A 21,552-nucleotide genomic window follows, 5' to 3' on the forward strand; every position below is an offset into this window, starting at 1 on the left:
GTAGCTAGGAAGACGGCTTGATTTATAAACAAGGTTATTTTATAATGCAACCTCAATAGCAAGTTATGATGACATTCAATGTTTTTCAGTCGCATAAAATTATCTTAATACAACTCTTTCTTTATATACGTGTTAATGCTCTTTGAAGAGCGCTACTCAGTATCCTGAAGAAGATACATTAACATTTAATAATTACGTTAAAAATATAAAACTAGACAAGGAGTTTACGAACAGCTTTCCCCAAATTTATTTCAAAATTAAATTTGTTGACGGTTAATAATGATAAAATTATAGTGTACAGATTCAAAATATTCTATGTTTTGTAAAAATACAGTACTTTTTTGATTAATTTACATAAAACTGATCATGTTGATTGTTTCTAGCTATCAATATATCATTATTGCCGATCATTCTTTTAAAAGGAATACGTGTTATATTTTAAATACACACAATTTCATTTCATTTCAGATAAATGTTTTGAAAACTATGATTTTTTTTATCAAAGTTTCAATGAAAATGTTAGTTGATATAAGCGGCCTTCCAATGATAGCTCCTATATAATAAATTATTTTTTCAAATAAAAATAACAATGTATGTGTTTGTAGTATTACTTTTCTGTATCTTCAGAAGTTTAGTAATAAGATTATAAATGGGACGCTTGTTTATCCCCATGATCAAAGAAAACAGCTTCTACTTTGCTGCAATCATTTTATTTTTACAGCTTACGTGTTTCTATTGGTAATTAGCTGAAAAATAAGAGACCTCATTTTAAATTACAAATTCAGAAAAATATTTCATGCAAGTTTTATTTACTGTAAAATATCATCATGCATTATTAATGTGCGCAGGTCATTTTAGCAATAAATTATCAATACGATTTTTTTCATTCAAATCCTATCACTGACTATAAATACAAAATTAAAGTCTGAAGTACATATATGTCAATGACAATTCATTGTTAACGAAGAATTTTTTATTTCCATCACTTAAAATTACTCAATAACACTTTATTTAAAAGATTTTCTCTTCCTCATTCAAGTCACGACCGATATTGTCCTAACCCCACATTTTACGATCTTACCGGACATGTCAGTCAAAACTTTAGGTTGAAAATTTTCTGGAATCAACGCCGTTCGAAACACTCTGCGTTCACTTTACTTTTTTTGCAGAGGAACCAACCCAGATAGAAAACTGGAAGCAGTGATAGGTACAGACTTCTCAGTATTTTACTTTAAGCAGATACTGGAAGATAAATATCCAATTTGTGCAAACAAAACCAATTACATGAAAGTCGATTGGCAATTCATTTTAGTAAAGTTATGATTTCTTTAAAAGATTAGATTTTTATATTTAGTAACATTATCTTATTTGATTTGTAAAGTATTATGCCATTTAATCGCCATGAAGTATACGTTTGTTTTCAACTTTCTCTTTAGTTTTTATTTCATATTTAATCGTCATTTCATATTTTACGTTAATAAGCGAATCACGTTGTTTTCAATCGTATTTTTATGCAACATTATTTTTAATTTCAATTCTACCAATTATATTTAAACAAACATTTGTATTAAAATTTACGATTTTTTTTATTGTATTCTATGATATTTCTCACTTCATATTATACGTTAGTCAACAAATCACATTGTTTATAATCGTATTTTTATGCATTATGAATTTTAATCTTAATTCTACCTGGTGTATCTTAACAAACGTTTATATTAAAATTTGCGTTGGTTTTCTGCATTCTATGATACTTCCTGTATTTAGTTGTATCGTGATCGACAACAGCGGGTTCCTTGTTATGCATCCTTTTTACACAGAGACAAGAACCTCAATAAAAGCACCGGTTCATATAACTTATAAGGTAAGTAATTCGTATAGGTTTAAACGTGATTATGATATTTTCATTAAAGCGTTTTTTTGCATTTTATCTTAAGTGAGGATTGTAAAGCAAATAAATACAATACACTTATTTACCGATTAAGATGGTGATAGTCTGAAAATTTCGTTTTGTTAATTTTGTAGTCACAAAATATTTTTTTACAGGAGGAAAGAATTTCTCGTTCTCTGATAAGCAATGCAGTTATGTATAAACAACCGTGTAGAGATACAGGAAATAAAAAGGAACAGTTCACATTTAGGGTAAAAATAATATATATTTAAAACGATAGCAGTCAACTTTAAAGATGCAAGAGCAACAAAGTCGGATAGTAAACAAATAAAGACACTACGATTCGTCAATTATGTATAACCCTAAATTAATAGATGTTGCCAATAATGTTTATTCCTTGGAGATGGATGGGTCAAATTGCCTTACTAAGTCAATTATGCAATATGAACTAAGAACGTCTATTAAGGCTATTTGATTAGCTAAGTGATAAAATAGGTAAACGATTCACTAAAAGAATTAAAGCTATATCGTAGAAACTTAAAAAAAGAATGGCGTATTATTTTTAAAAACCCATTAATTTTGACAGGTTAAGCTGCCGAAGTCTGTTTCAAATGGATGTTTTGACTCGGATGAAGGATATGAACTGCGTCCAGTATCTGGGTCAAACGTTTATATTATTCTTAAACATAGACGCCTGCAGGACGAAGAAACATGTTGCACGTCAGGGGTACGTCAGACCTTTCCGTTCATGTGCACTGAGACTTTTATTTTTAAGAATAACAATAGTCATTTTTACTTGAAATAAAGAAATTGTTTTTATATAAGGCTCCTCTTTTCACTTCTTCCTTTCTTAAACTTTAATGAGAATTAAGAACTTTATATACTTCTACTTTTTAAAAAATAAATATGGCACAAAACATTGCTTCTATTTTTCACAATTTTTTGTAATGATTACATTGTCACCTTTTTCAGTCTCTCATTTTATTTATCACTATTTGATTTGATACATTATCTAACAATACTAAGGTTTGATATTGCACGATAAATACCTTAATTTGCATGTTTTTGCCTTGTTTTTTATATACAGCCCTATACGTCATCTAGCTCAATACAGTGTACAGGAGTATGTAATTGCCTCTGTTACAAAGAACTGTCCTTCAACGAATGCAAGAATGAATATGATACCATGTAAGAACCTTGTTTAAACTCTTTTTTTCTCTGATTTGTATGATATTGACAATATCAGGATTTTTTCGTAAAGGTCTAGTTTGTATTTGGTTTGCTTACTCCGAATATGATAGCTGATTGCATTTACATTGCCGTTGCACTATTTTTGACGGCAGTTATGGAGTTTTTTTTATGGGTTAGGTTCATATTTAGTTGAGAGTTTTGAAAATCAGAAATGGCGTATTAAATGAACTATGATTTAATTTGCCTCTATCGTACGAAACTTTGTTTCAGTACCCACGATAGATATCCAATATGTAAGTATTAAACGTGATCATTAACACGTTGTCGAAGTCTATGACAAATTACAAGAGTTGTCGCCGTCGGATTAAACAGGCCTCGGTATCTATTTTAGTTGCATTTTGTCGGGAGACAATATGTAAGCTCTTTTTTCTAAATACTTCACGAACTTTAAAAAAAACTTGGATTAAAGTAAAAAATATGGCTTTGAAAGTAGTTCCTTCTAAGAATAGATAGTCAAAAATAATGAATATTTAAAGATTAAACATATACATACATGTTCATGTATATGATAGAAACAAGTGTGTTATACTAACTTTTGTCGTTAGGGACGGTTTTAGTCCATGTAGTCCCCAGTTACCAACCCTGAGGTCAGTAAGTACACCGGAAGAGGATAAAACTAGGAATCTACCAACGTGCTTTTCCACTAGTTGTGAATGTAGAAAAACAGAAAGGCAAGAACTTGATTCTTATTTATAATATGTTTTACGGTGCTACGGTTGGGGCGAGCGCAGCTAGCAAGTATTACACATACCTTGCATCATTGTCATGTTATTAGTTATCAACTGTAATAGAATTTGAGAGAGAGCGAGAGAGAGAGAGAGAGACAGAGACAGACAGACTGACAGATGGGGAGAGGGAGAAAGAAAGAAAGACAGACAAGGAAGATATATTTCTAAGTTTAAAAAAATTCTTACAAAATACATAGATTTGCTTCCACCTAAAATCGTTCTCTACTTTTGGAGAGAATTGATCAGTCTGTCAAAACGTAATTCGTGTTTGATTTGGTCAAAACTGTTAACGATAAATACAGTATTAGTTTGGGGGTACCTTGTTGTTATCTGAATTGTATTTTGTTCTACCTGGTTCATATTTTTTTAATTTGTTTATTTTTGCAGTCAAATTACAACGTTGTATCCGTGCCCCGGGTTACTGTTTGTAGGTGTGTAATTTCCCATTTTCCATTTTGAATTAATTGTTTGACAACAGTTTTTTCAACTTTTTATTTTTTCTCTTTGTTATTCTTTATTTAGTTCAAAATGACCTATTTTTTTTTAATCTTCCCTACTTATATTTACTGAACATGCATACAAAATCAGCTTAAAATTGGATCGATATGACAGTAAAGTATGGCTCTTGCTATTATATTTAATCTCTCTATCAAAACCTACGAACACAAATTTTAAAAACATCATCTGAGGCAGGTATCGCAGTATATACTTAAATCGCTATTTAGTACACGCATTACAGATATTTGATCCACCTCTAGTTTATCGCGGGAAATATATTGCGAGAGCACTGTGACGTCATCCATGAACTTTTTTGTCTCTGTTTACGTAACTCGACACAATACGAAGGTATGGAAGCATGTAACAAATCTCTTGGATCTCGCCAAATTTTGAGCAGTACTCAGAACGTTTCTTCAAACGTAAAGACGCCCTATATTACGAGTTAAATGTCGGCCATTTTTAGCATAGCACAACGGGTGAAACCATTAGAGAGCATTATGGGACGTAGACACAACATTTTGTTTGATGAATCTATAGGTTTAGCTCGTTCTTTTTCCCGCGCACATTGGTTCTTAGAGCTCGCTTTGCTCGGTATAAGTAAAAAACGATAAGTGCAGTTCTATTGCAGAATTTTAGTTTAAGTTTTTGTTTTTCTTAATTATGCTTCTTTAAAGAGAAGTAAGCATTATTTACCGCTTTTACCTCGTTCGTCTGACCTTCAGTCTATCTGTCCGCCCAAATATTCACATTTTTGACATCTTTTATGTTAATTGCTGGATCATTCCAACTAAATTTGTTTTGCCCAATAGTTCATATAAATTTTAAAGGCAATAATGTTAAATGAAATTATACATGAACGGATTGTAGGTCACTAATTTGTACAGATGTGAACGTTTTAATCTTTTCAACTTCACGTATAATATTTTTTTTTCGTTTGTCAGTGAGTGTTTCCGCACATCAAGTTGTTCTTGGTGTACTAGCGATAAAAAGGGATACCTCCTGAAAGGATTTTGCGGCCTGAAGGAAATATGTCCATCTCAACAATGTCTAAAAGATGGTTTGTCATCAATATTCGTTTTTGTCGTTGAGGAATGATTTTCATTTCAATAGTTTTACTGTCCACAAAAAAGTGCATCCATAAAATTATAAATTAAGGAATTAAACATACTTCTTATAATAAGAAATTCATGAAATTTTGACACAGTCAATTGAATCATATTACCAAATTATTCTATCAGTTTAATCAAATTTGACTTTTTGTTTTCGCATAAAGGTCAGGTCAAGGTCACTACCTTTTTCCTTACCATAAAGGATGATGAAAATAAGTGTAGCTCTTTGTTTAAGATTTGAAGAGTCTATTCTTCAATGAAATGATAGAATATCAGAATGTCTATTAGCTTATACTACTCAAATGGAATTAATATTTATACTAAAATTGATATTGCTTAGCCCGCATTTCCTCTAATTTTCTTAAATTTTGAAGTAATTTTGATTATTTTTTTATGCTTCCAATAATAAAACATTTCTGATTTTTATATATTATGAAGACTTTATATAAAGGTATAAATTGACAGAAAGGCTAATATATTGACCATTTAATAAGAGAGAAAAACTGATTTTAGTGGTTTTTTCACAAAAGTCAATGTATAGAATGGGCGCTTTAAAAAGCTTATAAAATGTGATTTGATGGGCAAATCATATTTAAAAAACATATTCTGAAACCCAAGTATAATATCATTAGTTCACATTAGTAAAAAAACCCAACATTAATGTTATTGTTTTTAGATTGCTAAAACAGACTCATTAATCTGCAGCAATTCTGAATTGCGATACATGTGATATTTTCCTACGCCAATATTCCGCCAAAAATATAGTCCTTGTTAGATTCTAAACATTGATAACTTTTTCTATGCCAAGTTGTATGATAGTTTAAAAAGAAGGAAAAATATACTATTTTAATTTCCTTTCATCTTGAATTAATGAACATTTAATCAAATTTATGTTCGACAAGTCGAAAACCAGAAAAGACTCCTTCCTTAAGATAGATTTATGATTTGATGCACGTAACATTTATTAAGACTTTACAAAACGATGACTTTCTTTTTGTTGAAAACTATTAATTTAAATATTCAATATCATGCATTAAAGAACTATCAAATATAATTGCTATACCAAAAATTGTCTTCATAGATTGCAATGAAAAGTGCTGTGGATCCGAGTGCCAGCTGCCGTCATCCTCAAACGGGAATCTATCGCTATATGTCGGTGTAACGTTTGGTACATTTGTCTTTGTCATCTTAATAGTCGTCGTCGTGATTTTCGTCGTTCGCAGATTAAAACCTGACGTGGTGGACAATACCTACCTTGAGCCAATTCATACCTACAACACGATAAACAAACAACAACGGGAGAGTGATCATTACGACACTATCCAAGATTTCCATAACGAAGAGTGTAAATAAAATTGCGAAAATGAACACAGCAGAGATTACTTAGTGTTATATGTAATAAGGTTAAAATTGTCAGTATAGATATTAATGCTTTTATATGGAAAATAAATATGTTCAATATCATTTTCAGAATTAGTTTTGTTGAATTAAACAGAATTCGGAATACCACAAATGAAAAATACCCAGGGGTTTTTAGCTATTAAGCAAAATGTTGAAATATGAAACAAAGGAAATATTAAATAATGTTTATTATTCTAAGAAGCAATAGTTATATCTTTTGATACACTTTTTTAGCTCACCTGAGCCAAAGGCTCAAGTGAGCTTTTCTGATCACAATTTGTCCGTTGTCTGTCGGCGTTGTCGTCGTTGTTGTCGTCGTCGTCGTTGTAAACTTTTCACATTTTTATCTTCTTCTCAAGAACAACTGGACAGATTTCAACCATTTGGCACAAAGCACCACTAGGTGAAGGGGATTCAAGTTTGTTCAAATGAAGTGCCACGCCCTCTTTAAAGGGGGGGTTAATTGAGAATTATTGAAAAGTTGGTATTTTTCAAAAATCTTCTTCTCAAAATCTATTCGGCCTGAAAAGCTTAAATTTGTGTGGAGGCATTATAAGGTAGTGTAGATTCAGGTTTGTTCAAATCATGGTCCCCGGGGATAGGGAGGGACCACAAGAGGGGGATCAAGTTTTACATAGGAATATATAGAAAAAATCTTTAAAAATCTTCTTCTCAAAAACTATCCGGCCAAAAAAGCTTAAATTTAAATGGGAGCATCCTCAGGTAGTGTAGATTCAAGTTTGTTCAAATCATGGTCCACGGGAATAGGGTGGGGCCACAATTGCGGGATAAAGTTTTACATAGAAATATATAGAGAAAATCTTAAAACATCTTCTTCTCAAAAACTATTAGGCCAGAAAAGCTCAAATTAAAATGGAAGCATCCTCATGAAGTGTAGATTCAAGTTTATTCAAATCATGGTCCCTTGGAGTAGGGTGGGCCACAATAGGGGGATCAAGTTTTACAAAGGAATATATAGAAAAAATCTTTAAAAATCTTCTTCTCAAAAACTATTAGGCCAGAAAAGCTAAAATTTGAGAGGCAGCATCCTCAGACAAAGTAGATTTAAGTTTGTTCAAATCATGGTCCTAAGGGGTAGGGTGGGGCCACAAGAGGGGGATCAAGTTTTACATAGAAATATATAGAGAACATCTTTAAAATCTTCTTCTCAAAAACTATTAGGCCAGAAAAGCTCAAATTAAAATTAAAGCATCCTCAGATGATGTAGATTCAGGTTTTTAAAAATCATGGTCCCCGAGGATAGGGTGGGGTCACAAGAGGGGGATCAAGTTTTACATTGGAATATATAGAGAAAATCTTTAAAAATCTTCTTCTTAAAAACTATTGGGCCAGGAAAGCTCAACTTTGATTGGAAGCATCCTCAGATAGAGTAGATTCAAGTTTGTTCAAATCATGGTCCCCGGGGGTAGGGTGGGGCCACAATAGGGGGATCATGTTTTGCATATGAATATATAGAGAAAATCTTTAAAAATCTTCTTCTCAAAAACTATTAGGCCAGAAAAGCTCAAATCGAATTGGAAGCATCCTCAGGTAGTGTAGATTCAGGTTCAAATCATAGTCCCCGGGGGTAGGGTGGGACCACAATTGGGGGATCAATTTTCACATAGGAATATATAGAGAAATTTTTTAAAAATCTTCTTCTCAAAAACTATTAGGCCAGGAAATCTCAAATTTGAGTGGAAGCATTCTCAGATATTGTAGATTCAAGTTTGTTCAAATCATGGACCCCGGGGGTAGGGTGGGGCCACAATTGGGGGTTTTACATAGGAATATATAGAGAAAATCTTTAAAAATATTCTGGGAAAGTTTTCGGTCCAAAACTCAGTACTTAGTGTGAAAGCACAGGTTATACAGATTTATGTTTGATGAAACCATGATTCCCTAGAGAAAAGTGGGGCCACGAAATGGGAGGGGATGGGGGTATATAGGAATAGAGAAATATCTTCTTACAGTTACAACAACAAAAGGGGCTTGGTATTTACCAAAAAATAAGAGGTGGATAAAATTGGCAGATTTTCAATTCTTTTTAGCAATATCTACTGTACTCAGGTGTCAGGATATTTTGATACTGTAATGCTAATTTGATCAGAATTAAGGCAATTGTTGCTCAGGTGAGCGATGTGGCCCCTGGGCCTCTTTTTTTTTTTCACAATCCTCAGGTTTCAAATATATTTTTATGAGTGTCGATGAATAGATTAAGCAACCTTATTAAGCAATCATCTCTACTTTTGAGCAGATATTTATGATTCACTTATTCTGCATCGTATATTAATTCTGATGTATAAAACGTTTATAAGGTAAGTATGTCGGAAAGAAGTTGACATTAAAAAGATTCTTGAGTTTCTGATAGACAATATCTATGTAGTTTTTAATCAAATATGATTATATCATTTAATATCTTTCATGAATTGTGGTATGTATTTATTGGTCAAATTTGTATATACGTGTACACATGTGTTTGGTTTAAATAATGGATGTATTTCATTTTAAAACTACATGTATGTCTAATGATTATGTATTTTTTGGATAGAAATATTGTTAAAAATAATTTGTGTAATATTGGAAAGGAAATCAACACAAAATCAGTGAAAATGAATAAATACAGTAGGAATTTGTTGTATATATATATATTTATCAGATTTCATATACCATGGCGGTTTGTATGAGCAAAGATGCCAAACAGTTTCATGATGTTTTCACCTTTACTTTTTTAAAGTCTTTTCCTTCGGGGTTTAATGGTACGAACACGCAAATATGAGTTCAACCACTTATTTTAATAGAAAACGTGCAACGAAAACGTTACTAATTGTAAAATTTTCAAAGATAATTTAAAAAGAGAGCAGTATGAATTAATAAAATTTATTAAAAATTAAGTTATGTTAATCCTTTTTTTATTCTAAAATATTACACAAAACAACAACCCCATTAAAAGCACCGGTTCATATCTCTTATAAGGTAAGTAACTTGTAAAGGTTTTAGCGTGGTTATGATTTGTGAAAGTATATTAAATTATATATGAAGTTTATTCTCATACTATTTTGTTTATCATTTTTGTTGCATTCTATCCTAAGTGGGGATTGTAAAGTAAATAAATAAATAAACTTATTTACTTATTAAGATAGTGATATTCTAGCAAAATTCATTTTGTTTTTAATAATTGCAACAAGATATTTGTTTTACAGGAAGGAAGCATTTCTCGTTCCCTGATATGCAAAACAGTTATGTATAAACAACCGTGTAGAGATACAGGAAATAAAAAGGAACAATTCACATTTAGGATAAAAAAATACCTTGCATTCTATTATGCCATGTGTGCCAAGTATATCTGCTTGCTATGTTTTTAAAAAATCTTAATACTTAGGCCGCTGAATATGAAATTGATACATTTTTTTCAGTTTCGCAAATCAGTTTTATTTTTTATTCTACTCTTTCCTGAAAGAAGTGAAATGTCATTCTTGATACCTTTATATTTACAATCAATGCATATTTCCCCTTATGTTTGTATTGGAAATCTGCGACATTCAATTTTCTATGAATACACTTTGCTAATTCATGCGCCGTGAACACAAATATAAACGTCTTTATATTTTTGAAATATTAAATGCAACTTTTAATCTTACGTAACCAAATTGATTTGTACTTTTGACAAACAATCATTAACATATATTAACTCCTTAATAAAAAAGATTTTTTTTCATAATGTTTTTGGCACTATATTTTTTGTCGCGGAAGCTAACTACATGTAAATAACATTTTAACATGACTGTTCCATGTATATTTCATATCCCTGACTAAGAGCGTAAATAATGGCTTTATAGCAGCGATATAACATATTTAATGCAAATAGACATCAGTATGAAAATATAAATATAAGCATTGAATGCTTATTTTGGGATGTCGTCGGTCCTATGACACACCAAGAGGTGCAGACAAATGGAATACCGCGCGGTATGATACTTTGTCTGCACAGCTTGGTGTGTCATAGAATCGACGTCATGCAAAAAGAAGCATTCAATGCTTAAGGTGGCTCACTACACCTTTAAGTATTTTCTCAAATCAGCAGAAAATTACTTGATTATGATAGATAATATAATGGATAAGAAGTATTTAAGTCAAATAGGCAAACAAAAGTGCAATTTTGGATGAAAAAAACATTTTCGAAAAATTAATTCAGTAAACATGAACAAAAGCTCCAGGCGGATTTGAACTCATGATCTGCGGTTTAGATGCCCAGTACTTTAACCACTGAGCTACGAAGATATACAACCGAATCGAACGATATAAACAGTTTAACAAAACATTTAAATCGCCATCTTGTGATGTAGTGTCTTAAAAAGTATAAGTCTGGGTGTAGTGAAGTACCTTAAATGAAATATAATTGGTTTAAAAAGACAAAATTATTAATGACTTAATTTTTTTTTTACAAAAGGTTTCTGAATTAATAGGATTTGTCAGTCAAAGCTTCAACAAGAGTTTATGGTATGTAATGCACTAAAACTTTGCGACATGTCGACCCGTCAGTATATGTCGACAAGTCAGTAAAACTATAGATTTTTGTCCTTAAATAGTAAATTAGTTTTAATATTAAAGCAATTTAACAGTCCAAACTAAGGAAGTGAAATATCATTGAACAAGCGTAGAAAGACAAACAATTAACCAATCACTGCATTCCATTTTCTTATTGTTATAGCAAATAATATCTCTTTTACCCTTAAATGGATATTATAGACATGTATTATTTTACATCCATTATTTTCATGCAAATCAATGTCATGCGATTTTCAACATAAGCATTTCTATGATGTATACCCTGCGAGAAAAAGAAAAAAAAACATGACACTTAAATCGATAAAATGTAAACATGTCACATGTCTATTGCTATAAATAAATCAAAAGCTCTAATAGAAGCCATGTTTGAGGTACGAAAAACTCCTTGTGCTTATGACAAAACATCGTATGAAGAGGATAAAGCTTTTTTTAACTGCCAGAGTTCCACAAATGTTTATCATTGTGTAAAAAATGATAGGAAAAGTATAGGTGAAATATGTATACAACCTATCTGGGTCCAACCAAGTAAGTATTTTAAGTCTATATAACCAAATACAAAATAACCGATTTTACATTGATTTAACATGATTGAACATAAAGATACGATCCGCTTGGGCGCATTTGATGATCTTTTTAGCATAAACATCAAATTACTATAATAAATTCTGAATGCACTATTGTTCAATATTATTACATTGTTGTTTCTTGTATCTTTACAAACGTTATTCAGTATATCAACAAAGTGTGAAAACACTCTTGTTTTAGTTTTTAAAGGTAGTACAAATACCTTTTTTAAGTTATAAATTAAACACCGGTACTGAAATACTTTGAAAATCAATACATTGTTTAAATGAGGAAGAATATTTAAAATTTTAACAAAGTGTTGTATAACTAAAATACATTTATTTCCTTCTTGTCTTGTGATCGTGACTTAACTTTACTTAAGGACAAGTTTTGTTTTGGCGATTATCTAACGTGACTGTTTCACTGTATTTTTTTAACATTTTGATTTATTACTTTTCATAGATTTCTGTCCTGAATACATCACTGGTTCTTACAATCTCGATGTAGTTCCATGTAATGTGTCCTCTGGATCGTGCCCAGAGGAACAGTTTCAGTCAAATGAGGTCTACAAATGTAAGAGTTTTAATTTTATAATTTCAAAACATGTATTGATATATCCTATAACCTTGAAATAAGCCGCGTCTTATTCTAACTTTTGGTTAAAAAAGTGGTGACCTATTTTCGAAACCGTCTTATATCAAATCGCAGCTTATTATCAATGCAAAATTCCGTAAACGATGAGATCATAATTATTGTTTATCAACAAAACTATATTAATAGTAATTGATCGATTGTTAACTATTGACTGTTCCAAATATGGTATACAACTCTTGGATAAATATGGAAAGTAATAAAGTATTTATTTTTAATTGAATTTCATTCCATGTATTAGAATATTAACTCTCTCTGACTACTGTTCTTTGTATCTAAGAAGTTCTAGCCAGTGTATTCGCCATTACGAAACCATCCACCTGATGACTCGTTGCGTGGTCAATGTTTTTTTTAACAATTTACGGTGTTTGAAGCATGCACTGTCCTGTCGGACTTCACAGTTTATATATGTATAGGAAGATAAGCAATCATTATGATTTGATTAAAAAATTAATTACTTCATGTCCCGTAATGCCAGAATTGTTTTGCATACTGATGGACACCGATCATTTGTATGATTTGATAATGACGATTTCTTCACAAAGTTTAATTTACGATAATCAAATAATTGGATTAATTATCAGTTAAATAATAACCGTTGTTGATTCACAAACGTATGTTATCACTTTTAACCAAATTGAATACACTATGTATAATGCATAGATACAGCAGATTTTTCACGGAATTATATACACATGTGCATGCTACACATGAGACTTTATAGTAGTCTAAAATCTTTCAGGCTTATTTTTTTCAGTAATTTTAGTGCAAGAAATAAGTGGCTTATATACAAAATCGGCTTATTTTTAAATCCGGTTAATTTTCAAGGTTTACGGGTTCTTCAGAACTTGAAATGGTACTAAGAGTTGAAATAAAAAAAACGTGGAATAGTATTACAAACACAACTGTATTAGGTTTGCACTGTTCAAAAAGCTTCACAGATCTCGGATAGGTTATGTTTATTGAATGAAATTTATGAAGAAGGCTTAAGTAAACATTGCCTGCTGCCTAATGCATTTATTTAAATGTATATTTGCATAATAAAATATGTTGAAATCAAATCAATAAAATTAAATCACATGCTGAACGAAAGACATTTTTACATGCAGAAAATCTCTTTTCACGGAACTAAAAGTTTTGTTTATCAGAATTTCAAATGCACGTGACAGTATATTTAATCAATGACAAAGATATTTTGAAATATGCAAAATTTCTGAAAAATATATGGAGCGTATTTTGTTTGTGAGAAATTTCGTGTAATTACAGATCTTATTGCACTATCATTTCTTTTTAAAAAGCGTTCTTGTTTTTATACATGTCTCGTTTGAATCATCTTTTCGTAAGTTCTATGGTCGATGCAACGACTTTGTCAGCAAATACACTTCCATTTGGTCGCATGCTGACTGACGTTTTTCATACTAATTGTTAAACCATAATTAAACACCAAATTGCCTACAGTTGATTACTTAAAAAGGGCACACGGCGGGTGTGACCGGTCAGCTGAGGATGCTCACTCCTCCTAGGCACCTGATCTTACCTCTATCTTTTTAGAGGTCCGTGTTCCTCTGCTTTGAATTTGTATTTCGTTTAATGGATTTTTGAGATGGTTGACAGTTTTTTTTGTCATTTTTTTATTGTTATAGTCAAACATCAAGTTTAATTCTTTATTAAGAAAAAAGGATACTTCTTGAAGTTTCTAATTATTTATTGATTTATGAAGTGTTCTTAACATGTTGTTAACCAAATGCTCCATTCCTAAGATCAATAAATTGTTATATTATGAATTGTGAATATACTGTATATATATAACTACATTATTTCACTTATATGATACAATACGTACTATTGAAAGTTTTTTAAAAAAATCGCCTTGCAGATCCTGTATGTATAAATACAACATTTATTCCGGATCAGGAGATGACAGGGGATGAGAAGTAAGAACAACATATACTTTCAGCTTTTTCTTTCAAAATAAATATCTCAAATCTGATGTATATCAACAAAGTTACATTCTAGAAAAACCAAAATATGTGTTTTGAGAGGGGATATAGGGAATTATAGATCAAGAAAAAATTAACATAATTTCAGAAGATTTAATGAACATAATGCACACTTGAATGACTGTTAAACTTAGAATATAATTCGCTGATTTGCTTTTAATAGATGATGATATTTTATGGTATGTCTTGTAAGAAAGTGTTTTGTAAAAATATTGTTTTATGTAGAAGTCATGATTTGAGAATATTTATAACGAACATTGCGACGAATTTTACTATTGTTGTATACCCAACACACACCTTCGGCAAACTCTGCACTATAATTGGCCTGCAATCATGCTAACTGTTCTATTGAGAGATAAAAGACTCACACATTTTCAATTTAGTATATGGTTTAACCCTAAGAAATTCACTGTTCAAATAGAAATTAAACAGCGACAAAAGTCCGAGAAAACACATCGTTTTCACAAAAGACCACGAAAGGTACTATATCTGTAAGAACCCGTTAAGTAGTTTTTGTACTTCTTTTATGCTAGAACTTCGTGCGTTTTGTAATGTATATATATTTAACTACAAACGATAGTTTGCTAATGACATAAAGTAATCATGTCAAAAGAAGTACAAATAGATATCTATTCATAAACACTGTTAATAAGAGAATCCGCCCTGTCTATTAACCAAATGCAATTAAATTAGCCAAAAACAGTTACTTTAAAACAATTTAAAATTATTTTATACTAGGTTTAGTTTTATTTTATTCTCTATATAAACGTTGTGTTTGTTTTATGTAGAAATAAAAAGGAGGCAAATGTAACTGTGAACTAACAAGTCGAAGGTGTTGACGATGAATGCCTCCTCGTAGAGGATTAAAACTTTTTATAGTTAATGACGTTGTCACGAAATGTGACCAATAGAGACACACAAATGAATCAGAGTTCAACACTTTAAACTGTGTCATTTTCTAAAATGACTGAATTTCTACTTATTTTCACAAGCAATAGGCGTGCTTCTTCATAACATTGCACGCTCCATGAGAAATCACTCCAACTAATCCCATGTTTTTTTCTGTTTCCTTTATCGTTTGTTTCGTTTCTATCGGCTTTTACCCAAGTCGACACAAAATGCCATGATTGCGCGCTGATTTGTGCGTTCAGCCTACGTCGCTTTTTCTTACGTTTTTAAAGACATGTTCTTGCCGTAATATATTTAAATATTTAAAAATCCTCTGCTCATTCAAAAACGGCTTCAAATGACGTATGAAATTGACACACACAGTACTGAATACTTCATTATTGAAGATTGTGTAGTTTTGATATGTTTCATAAAACTAAATAAAACTAAATATTTATGCCTCAAACATCAATTATGAAGTTTGGACAATTTTTACACTTGTTCGTGCGTACTTACGCGACCCTTTAATTTAGTAAAATTTTAGTTCAATTTTAGAGCAAACCTTCAGAACCATCTTATTTGATTTAGAATTTAAAAACAAATTTTTAGGCAATATATATAAAATATATACACCCGTTTAAAATGACTCGATTGTTCAAGACCGTTTTGGACAGCCCTCGTACAAGTTTAAACATATAAGAAGTTTAAAACACCATCTCCTCATATATAACATAAATTGAATACTTTGCATTTTGATAGTTAAACATTTGAATTAACACATAGAATGCTACCTTCGAATTAACCTTTATTTTAATTTCATCCTATGATTTTTTGTGTCCGTGAAAATAAAAAGGATCACCTATGAATAGCTTAAGAAATATGAATGTAATTTAGTCCATATATTTTGAGGTTATGGTAAATTTTACAATCTGATGTAGAGTTTCAAAAAATGAAAAGATATATAATTATTAATTAAACAACGAAATTTAATGGTTTTTGTGTGTTTATTTAGAGATATAAGCAATAATACCTCCTCTACGACGTGGATTCTTGTTGGAGCATTAACTCTAGTTCTTCTCATCCTCATCCTCATCCTGAGCTATATTTTATATAAAAATTTGCGAAAAAGTGAGTCATACTTTTGTGACATTTTTAAAGTTATTACGTTACCTTCGTTATTAACATCAACAATAATGGTTTACAAAAGTATATCAAATTATTTATCTATCAATTTGTTAATACTTTTCACTGATGTTAATTTTTAGTGTCATTAGTTGAATACCGTGTATAGCTTTTAAATAATGCAATAAACTGTTTCTTTCATATAAATTAAGGTAACTTTAAAGAATTGGTATCATGTACAATCGTTTATAAAAATTGAAGAGGGTAGGATTGAAAAAAAAAACAAGAGTTGAATAAGCAGCACGTTTTTTCTGGAGCATGATTTAATTCATGTAGTCAATTCAAAATTTCCGACTTTAGGGTGATGACGACATTTTTGTGTATCTTTTCTTATAAATCTCTTCAAAGTCAAATTTCATTAACTAAAAAGTTCTGAATTCAGTCAAACCTGCATCATTATAGTACAATTTTAAAAATTAAAAGAGTGCTCATTAAAGATTAGTCAGATTATGCCATATTTTATCAGAGTTAATCTGCTTAATTTGGCTAGATATTGACTAGATAAGTACGTATCCTTGTCCCTAAATTGTCAATAGTTTGATTTCAAAATGTGCATCCATTTCCTAAGAACATACAAGTCTCTGTTACTAATATTTTTCAATAGTCAGAGTGTTACCAATCTTTTTTTTAAAGAGAGATAAACATTTTTTAACTATTTTAATAGAAAAAGTGGAAAGTGGTGTAGAAAGTGTTCCATTGCTTCGACCAAATGGTATGAACTTTTTTTAACAAAAGAAACATCATTAAAAAATAAATTCTTCTGAATAATCCTTATAATTATTAACATTATTGTTTTTTCACAAACCAGAATTAGAAGAGCCTTTTCACAGGTCTGTGGCATTTCTCGAAGGAAAAACTTTCATAAAAAATGGTGGAAAACTACTTTGCTTGGTAGGACCGTGGGGATCTGGAAAAACTTCTACAGCTAAACAAGTGTACGAGTCTGCCATCAAAGCACCTCCAATTATTATACATAATTCATTAACATTCAGTCTTAATGATCGACCCCTTATCTTTGATACTGCAATCTCTAAAGAAATAACGGATGTTGAAAAGGACCAGTTTAGAGATAAAATCAAGACATTATATGAAAACTTGTCACGCTTTGGAAGAAAACAGCTCATAATAATTACACTTAATGAAGATATGGAACATTGTCATGATTTTGTCAGATCTCTTACCTACCGCAAAGAGGACACCATGTTCATAAATCTTTCTGAAAAATTAACAAAAAATGATCGGATTAAAATTCTGCACTCACATTTTAAAACTTTCAGTCGAAATGCAGATGTCAGTAAAGTCGAACATCTAGCACTAGCCAACAATGAACATTCATTAGGATATCCAGAAATATGTGCATTGTTTTCTAGATGTACTGCTTTCCAAAACACTTGTCCAATAGTATTCAGTAGTCGCCCACTACATCATTTAAAATCGCATTTTAAAAAAATGCATGAATCCAAAGAGAATGAAAAGTTTTTGTTGCTGGTATATATGAGTATGAATCAAATGGAGATAGATATCACCGCCCCTAACGAGACACTTTTTGAAATACTGAGGTCTTGCAGCTGTGGTACCAGTGAGAATGAAAGTGATAGGATTACAACACAAATGGAGTCTACTAAAACCACAAAAAAAGAAGATTGTTATACAGAGAATGATGCATGCTCTGGAACGAAGCCTAAAAATAAATACAAAAATAAAGAATATGTGAAATCATTGCTGTCAAAGGAGTTTATAATTCAGGAAGCAGAAACGTCAAGTTACAAGTTACAACATGAAGTCATCCAGAGAATGGTTCTAATCGTGTTTGGAACCTATCATTTTGATAAACTGCTTCAATATTCCAAACAAGATTTAAAGGGGTGGATTCAAGAGAAATCATTTTGTAGCAATCTTTTTAAAAGTTCACAAGACTCAAAACCTGTTTTAGAGATTAATGGAGAACAGTGGAGACAATTCAAAGAAAATTAAACCGAGCATCGAGTTGAAAATTAAAAAAAAACAACTTCTGTCTGTTTGTTGTTAACCACAGTTGAACTTTACAGAAATGCTTGATTCATAGCATTTGATACGGAATGACAACTGAACATTACGTAACGTGTAGACAAAGATTTATGAAAGCTTAGGAATTTATATAAAAACTATTTCATGTAACATGATTAAATTTCGTGTACATAATGTGATATAAATCATTGACCATTTTAATATGTCATATTTAGCTCTCCTGAAACGAAAGTTCAAGTGAGCGTTTCTGATCATTCGTTGCCGGTCGTCCGTCCGTTGTGATGTCCATCCGTCTTTCTATCCGTGTTTTTTACATTTTTGAATTTTTCTTTAAACCACTCGGCCAAATTTAAACAAAGATGATTCAAAACATTTTCGTGTGAAATGGATTGTAAATAGCTAAAAAAAAAAACCCCGGTGTAACACTTCATAAAGAAAGATATTTACGAAACAGTGAATATAGGACGTGCATGTTGAACAATCTTCTATTTGTTTAAATCATGAAAAACATTGATGCCTTATCCACTGTGTTTTTATATTTTACATACACACAATTTCATTTCATTTCACATAAATGTTTTGAAAACTATGATAGTTTATCAAAGTTTCAATGAAAACGTTAGTTGATATAAGCGGCCTTCCAATGATATTTCCTATGTAATAAATTATTTTTTCAAATAAAAATAAGTATGTATGTATTATTAGTATTACTTTTCTGTATCTTCAGAAGTTTGGTAATAAGATTATAATAAATGGGACATTTGTTTATCCCCATGATAAAAGAGAACAGCTTCTACTTTGCTGCATTCATTTTATTTTTACAGCTTATGTGTTTCTATTGGTAATTAGCTGAAAAATAAGAGACCTCATTTTAAACTACAAATTCAGAAAAAAATTTCATGCAAGTTTCATTTACTGTAAAATATCATCATGTATTATTAATGTGCACATGTCATTTTAACAATAAAATATCAAAACGATTTTTTTCATTCAAATCCTTTCACTGACTATAAATACAAAATTAAAGTCTGAAGTACATATATGATATATCTATATTATATTAATATTAATATCGGTTAAACCGGGATATCATTCATTTCCTCGACAATAGATAGTATTTTTTGAACCTCGTTTAACCTGCACCCTCTGTCCGGTCCGGCAACCTTCTGGTTACAGAGCAGTTTCACTGTATACCAATTAACGCCAAAGGGCCATGTAAACTCTCTTTGCCAGGCGCGGATCAACAGATAAAACGAGACGTGATCTGCATCTTAATATCAAGTTCGTGTAAGATAATAAATGTATAGTAACCCTTCCATTAAAAGATAAAAACAAAACCATGTTAAGTAGTTTTAATTGTTAGCCTTTTGAACTGAATCTGCTTTAGAAATAACTTTTAAAACAAGCTGAAGGACAGATGATTTTAATGTATACTACGTCATCAGTTTTAGAAAGTGGTGATATGGATTCAGTAACCTACAGTGTAATAGTCCGGAAAACTGGTTCATAATCTGTAAAATAAACAGTATTAAGATAAAAAATAATAGGTATATAATAAATAGTCTGTTTCATTGGTTTACCCAGTATCTATGCATGACAAATTATCACATGCCTAATGCTATAAATATATCAAAAGCGATAATGGAAGCCATGTTAAAGGTACGAAAAACGCATTGCGCGTATAGCAAAACACTGTATGAAGAGGATAGATCTTTATTTAACTGTCAGGTTTCAACAAATATCTATCATTGTATCAAAGATAATAGGAACAGATCCATTGAGATATGCATACAGCCGGTCTGGGTCAAACCAAGTAAGTATCAACTTTATATTACAGGGTACATAATCAGCCATTTTACATTGATCAACATATTATTAAGGCACGATACATTCAGACGCATTTGATTTTGTTTTTGGCATACAAAACATGTTTTACAAAATCGTAATGCATTGTTTGCAATACTGCGGACTTTGTATTTTCTTTTAACTTTACAAACATTATTTAGTTTGTCATTCAGTGTGGAAACAATCTTGCCTATTTCTAATGAACCTAAATTTTTTATTTTAAACATCCTGGTCAATTACTTTTCATAGACTATTGCCCAGAATACATCACTGGTTCCTACAATCTCGATGTAGTTCCTTGTAATGAGTCCACAAGATCGTGTCCAGACGTAGAGTTTCTCTCAAATGAAGTCTACAAGTGTAAGATTTTTTCAGAATTATAGTTTCTCAAAATTCAGAACAAATATTAATATATTTCAGAACTTCTAAGGGTCCGAAGAGTTAAAACAATATGAAAAGTATTAAAACACTACAAAGGTTTAAGTCGCAAAACTCGTTCATAATTTAATATTTTAAGATTGCTAACTCATTTGAATGTTTTTAAATGTTTTGGTTTCAATCTTTTTGAATAGGATAATGGTTTTATTGTATGTAAAAGCCATCAAATTTGTTTTCTTCCTGGTGCATGGTAACATGATAAATGTTATTTTTTTGTTGCTTTATGTTAAGATGAAGTTTGTCGTTTTCTTTTACATATATATTTCTTCAGATATTTTAAAACTGTGTTTACACATTCATGTCATTTTCTACACTAGCTGCAGATATGTGCCACTGCGGGTGAAAAGCAACAACTCTTTAGCTAGTTCTCAAAATATCTAACTTATTACATAACACATACTATGTAAATAATAAATTTAAAAACGTAACACATTTTCTTTTAAATTTTCACCTAATAACCTCAGAGATCTCGGATACTTTAATGAAATGAAATTACATGCTGATCGAAAGACGACATTTTCACATATATA

General features: G+C 30.8%; 1 protein-coding gene and 1 long non-coding RNA gene across 8 annotated transcripts in view; both read left to right on the forward strand.

Annotated features, from left to right (window-relative positions):
- The window catches only part of LOC105319886 (VWFA and cache domain-containing protein 1), a 30,624-nt gene extending 23,683 nt beyond the window's left edge, over positions 1-6,941 (forward strand). The window contains exons 19-25 of one of the 7 annotated variants that reach the window (XM_034472421.2): positions 1,768-1,864; positions 2,047-2,142; positions 2,478-2,618; positions 2,979-3,079; positions 3,688-3,813; positions 5,310-5,425; positions 6,559-6,941. In XM_034472421.2, coding sequence (XP_034328312.2) covers positions 1,768-1,864; positions 2,047-2,142; positions 2,478-2,618; positions 2,979-3,079; positions 3,688-3,813; positions 5,310-5,425; positions 6,559-6,830 — 949 coding nt within the window. In that variant the 3' untranslated portion in view covers positions 6,831-6,941. Of the gene's footprint in view, positions 1-1,767; positions 1,865-2,046; positions 2,143-2,477; positions 2,619-2,978; positions 3,080-3,352; positions 3,402-3,687; positions 3,814-5,309; positions 5,426-6,558 lie in introns of those variants that run through there. The other 6 variants (XM_066085449.1, XM_034472368.2, XM_034472342.2 and 3 more) reach the window with 6 other exon arrangements.
- A 4,876-nt stretch (positions 6,942-11,817) lies between these two features.
- On the forward strand, positions 11,818-16,678 carry LOC117690023 (uncharacterized). Its single transcript, XR_010714395.1, has 4 exons — positions 11,818-11,972; positions 12,474-12,584; positions 14,539-14,596; positions 16,563-16,678. It is a non-coding gene; the product is annotated as an uncharacterized lncRNA (long non-coding RNA).
- The last annotated feature ends 4,874 nt before the right edge of the window (positions 16,679-21,552 follow it).

Source organism: Magallana gigas, chromosome 5 (genome assembly GCF_963853765.1).
Source record: "Magallana gigas chromosome 5, xbMagGiga1.1, whole genome shotgun sequence".
NCBI lineage: Eukaryota > Metazoa > Mollusca > Bivalvia > Ostreida > Ostreidae > Magallana > Magallana gigas.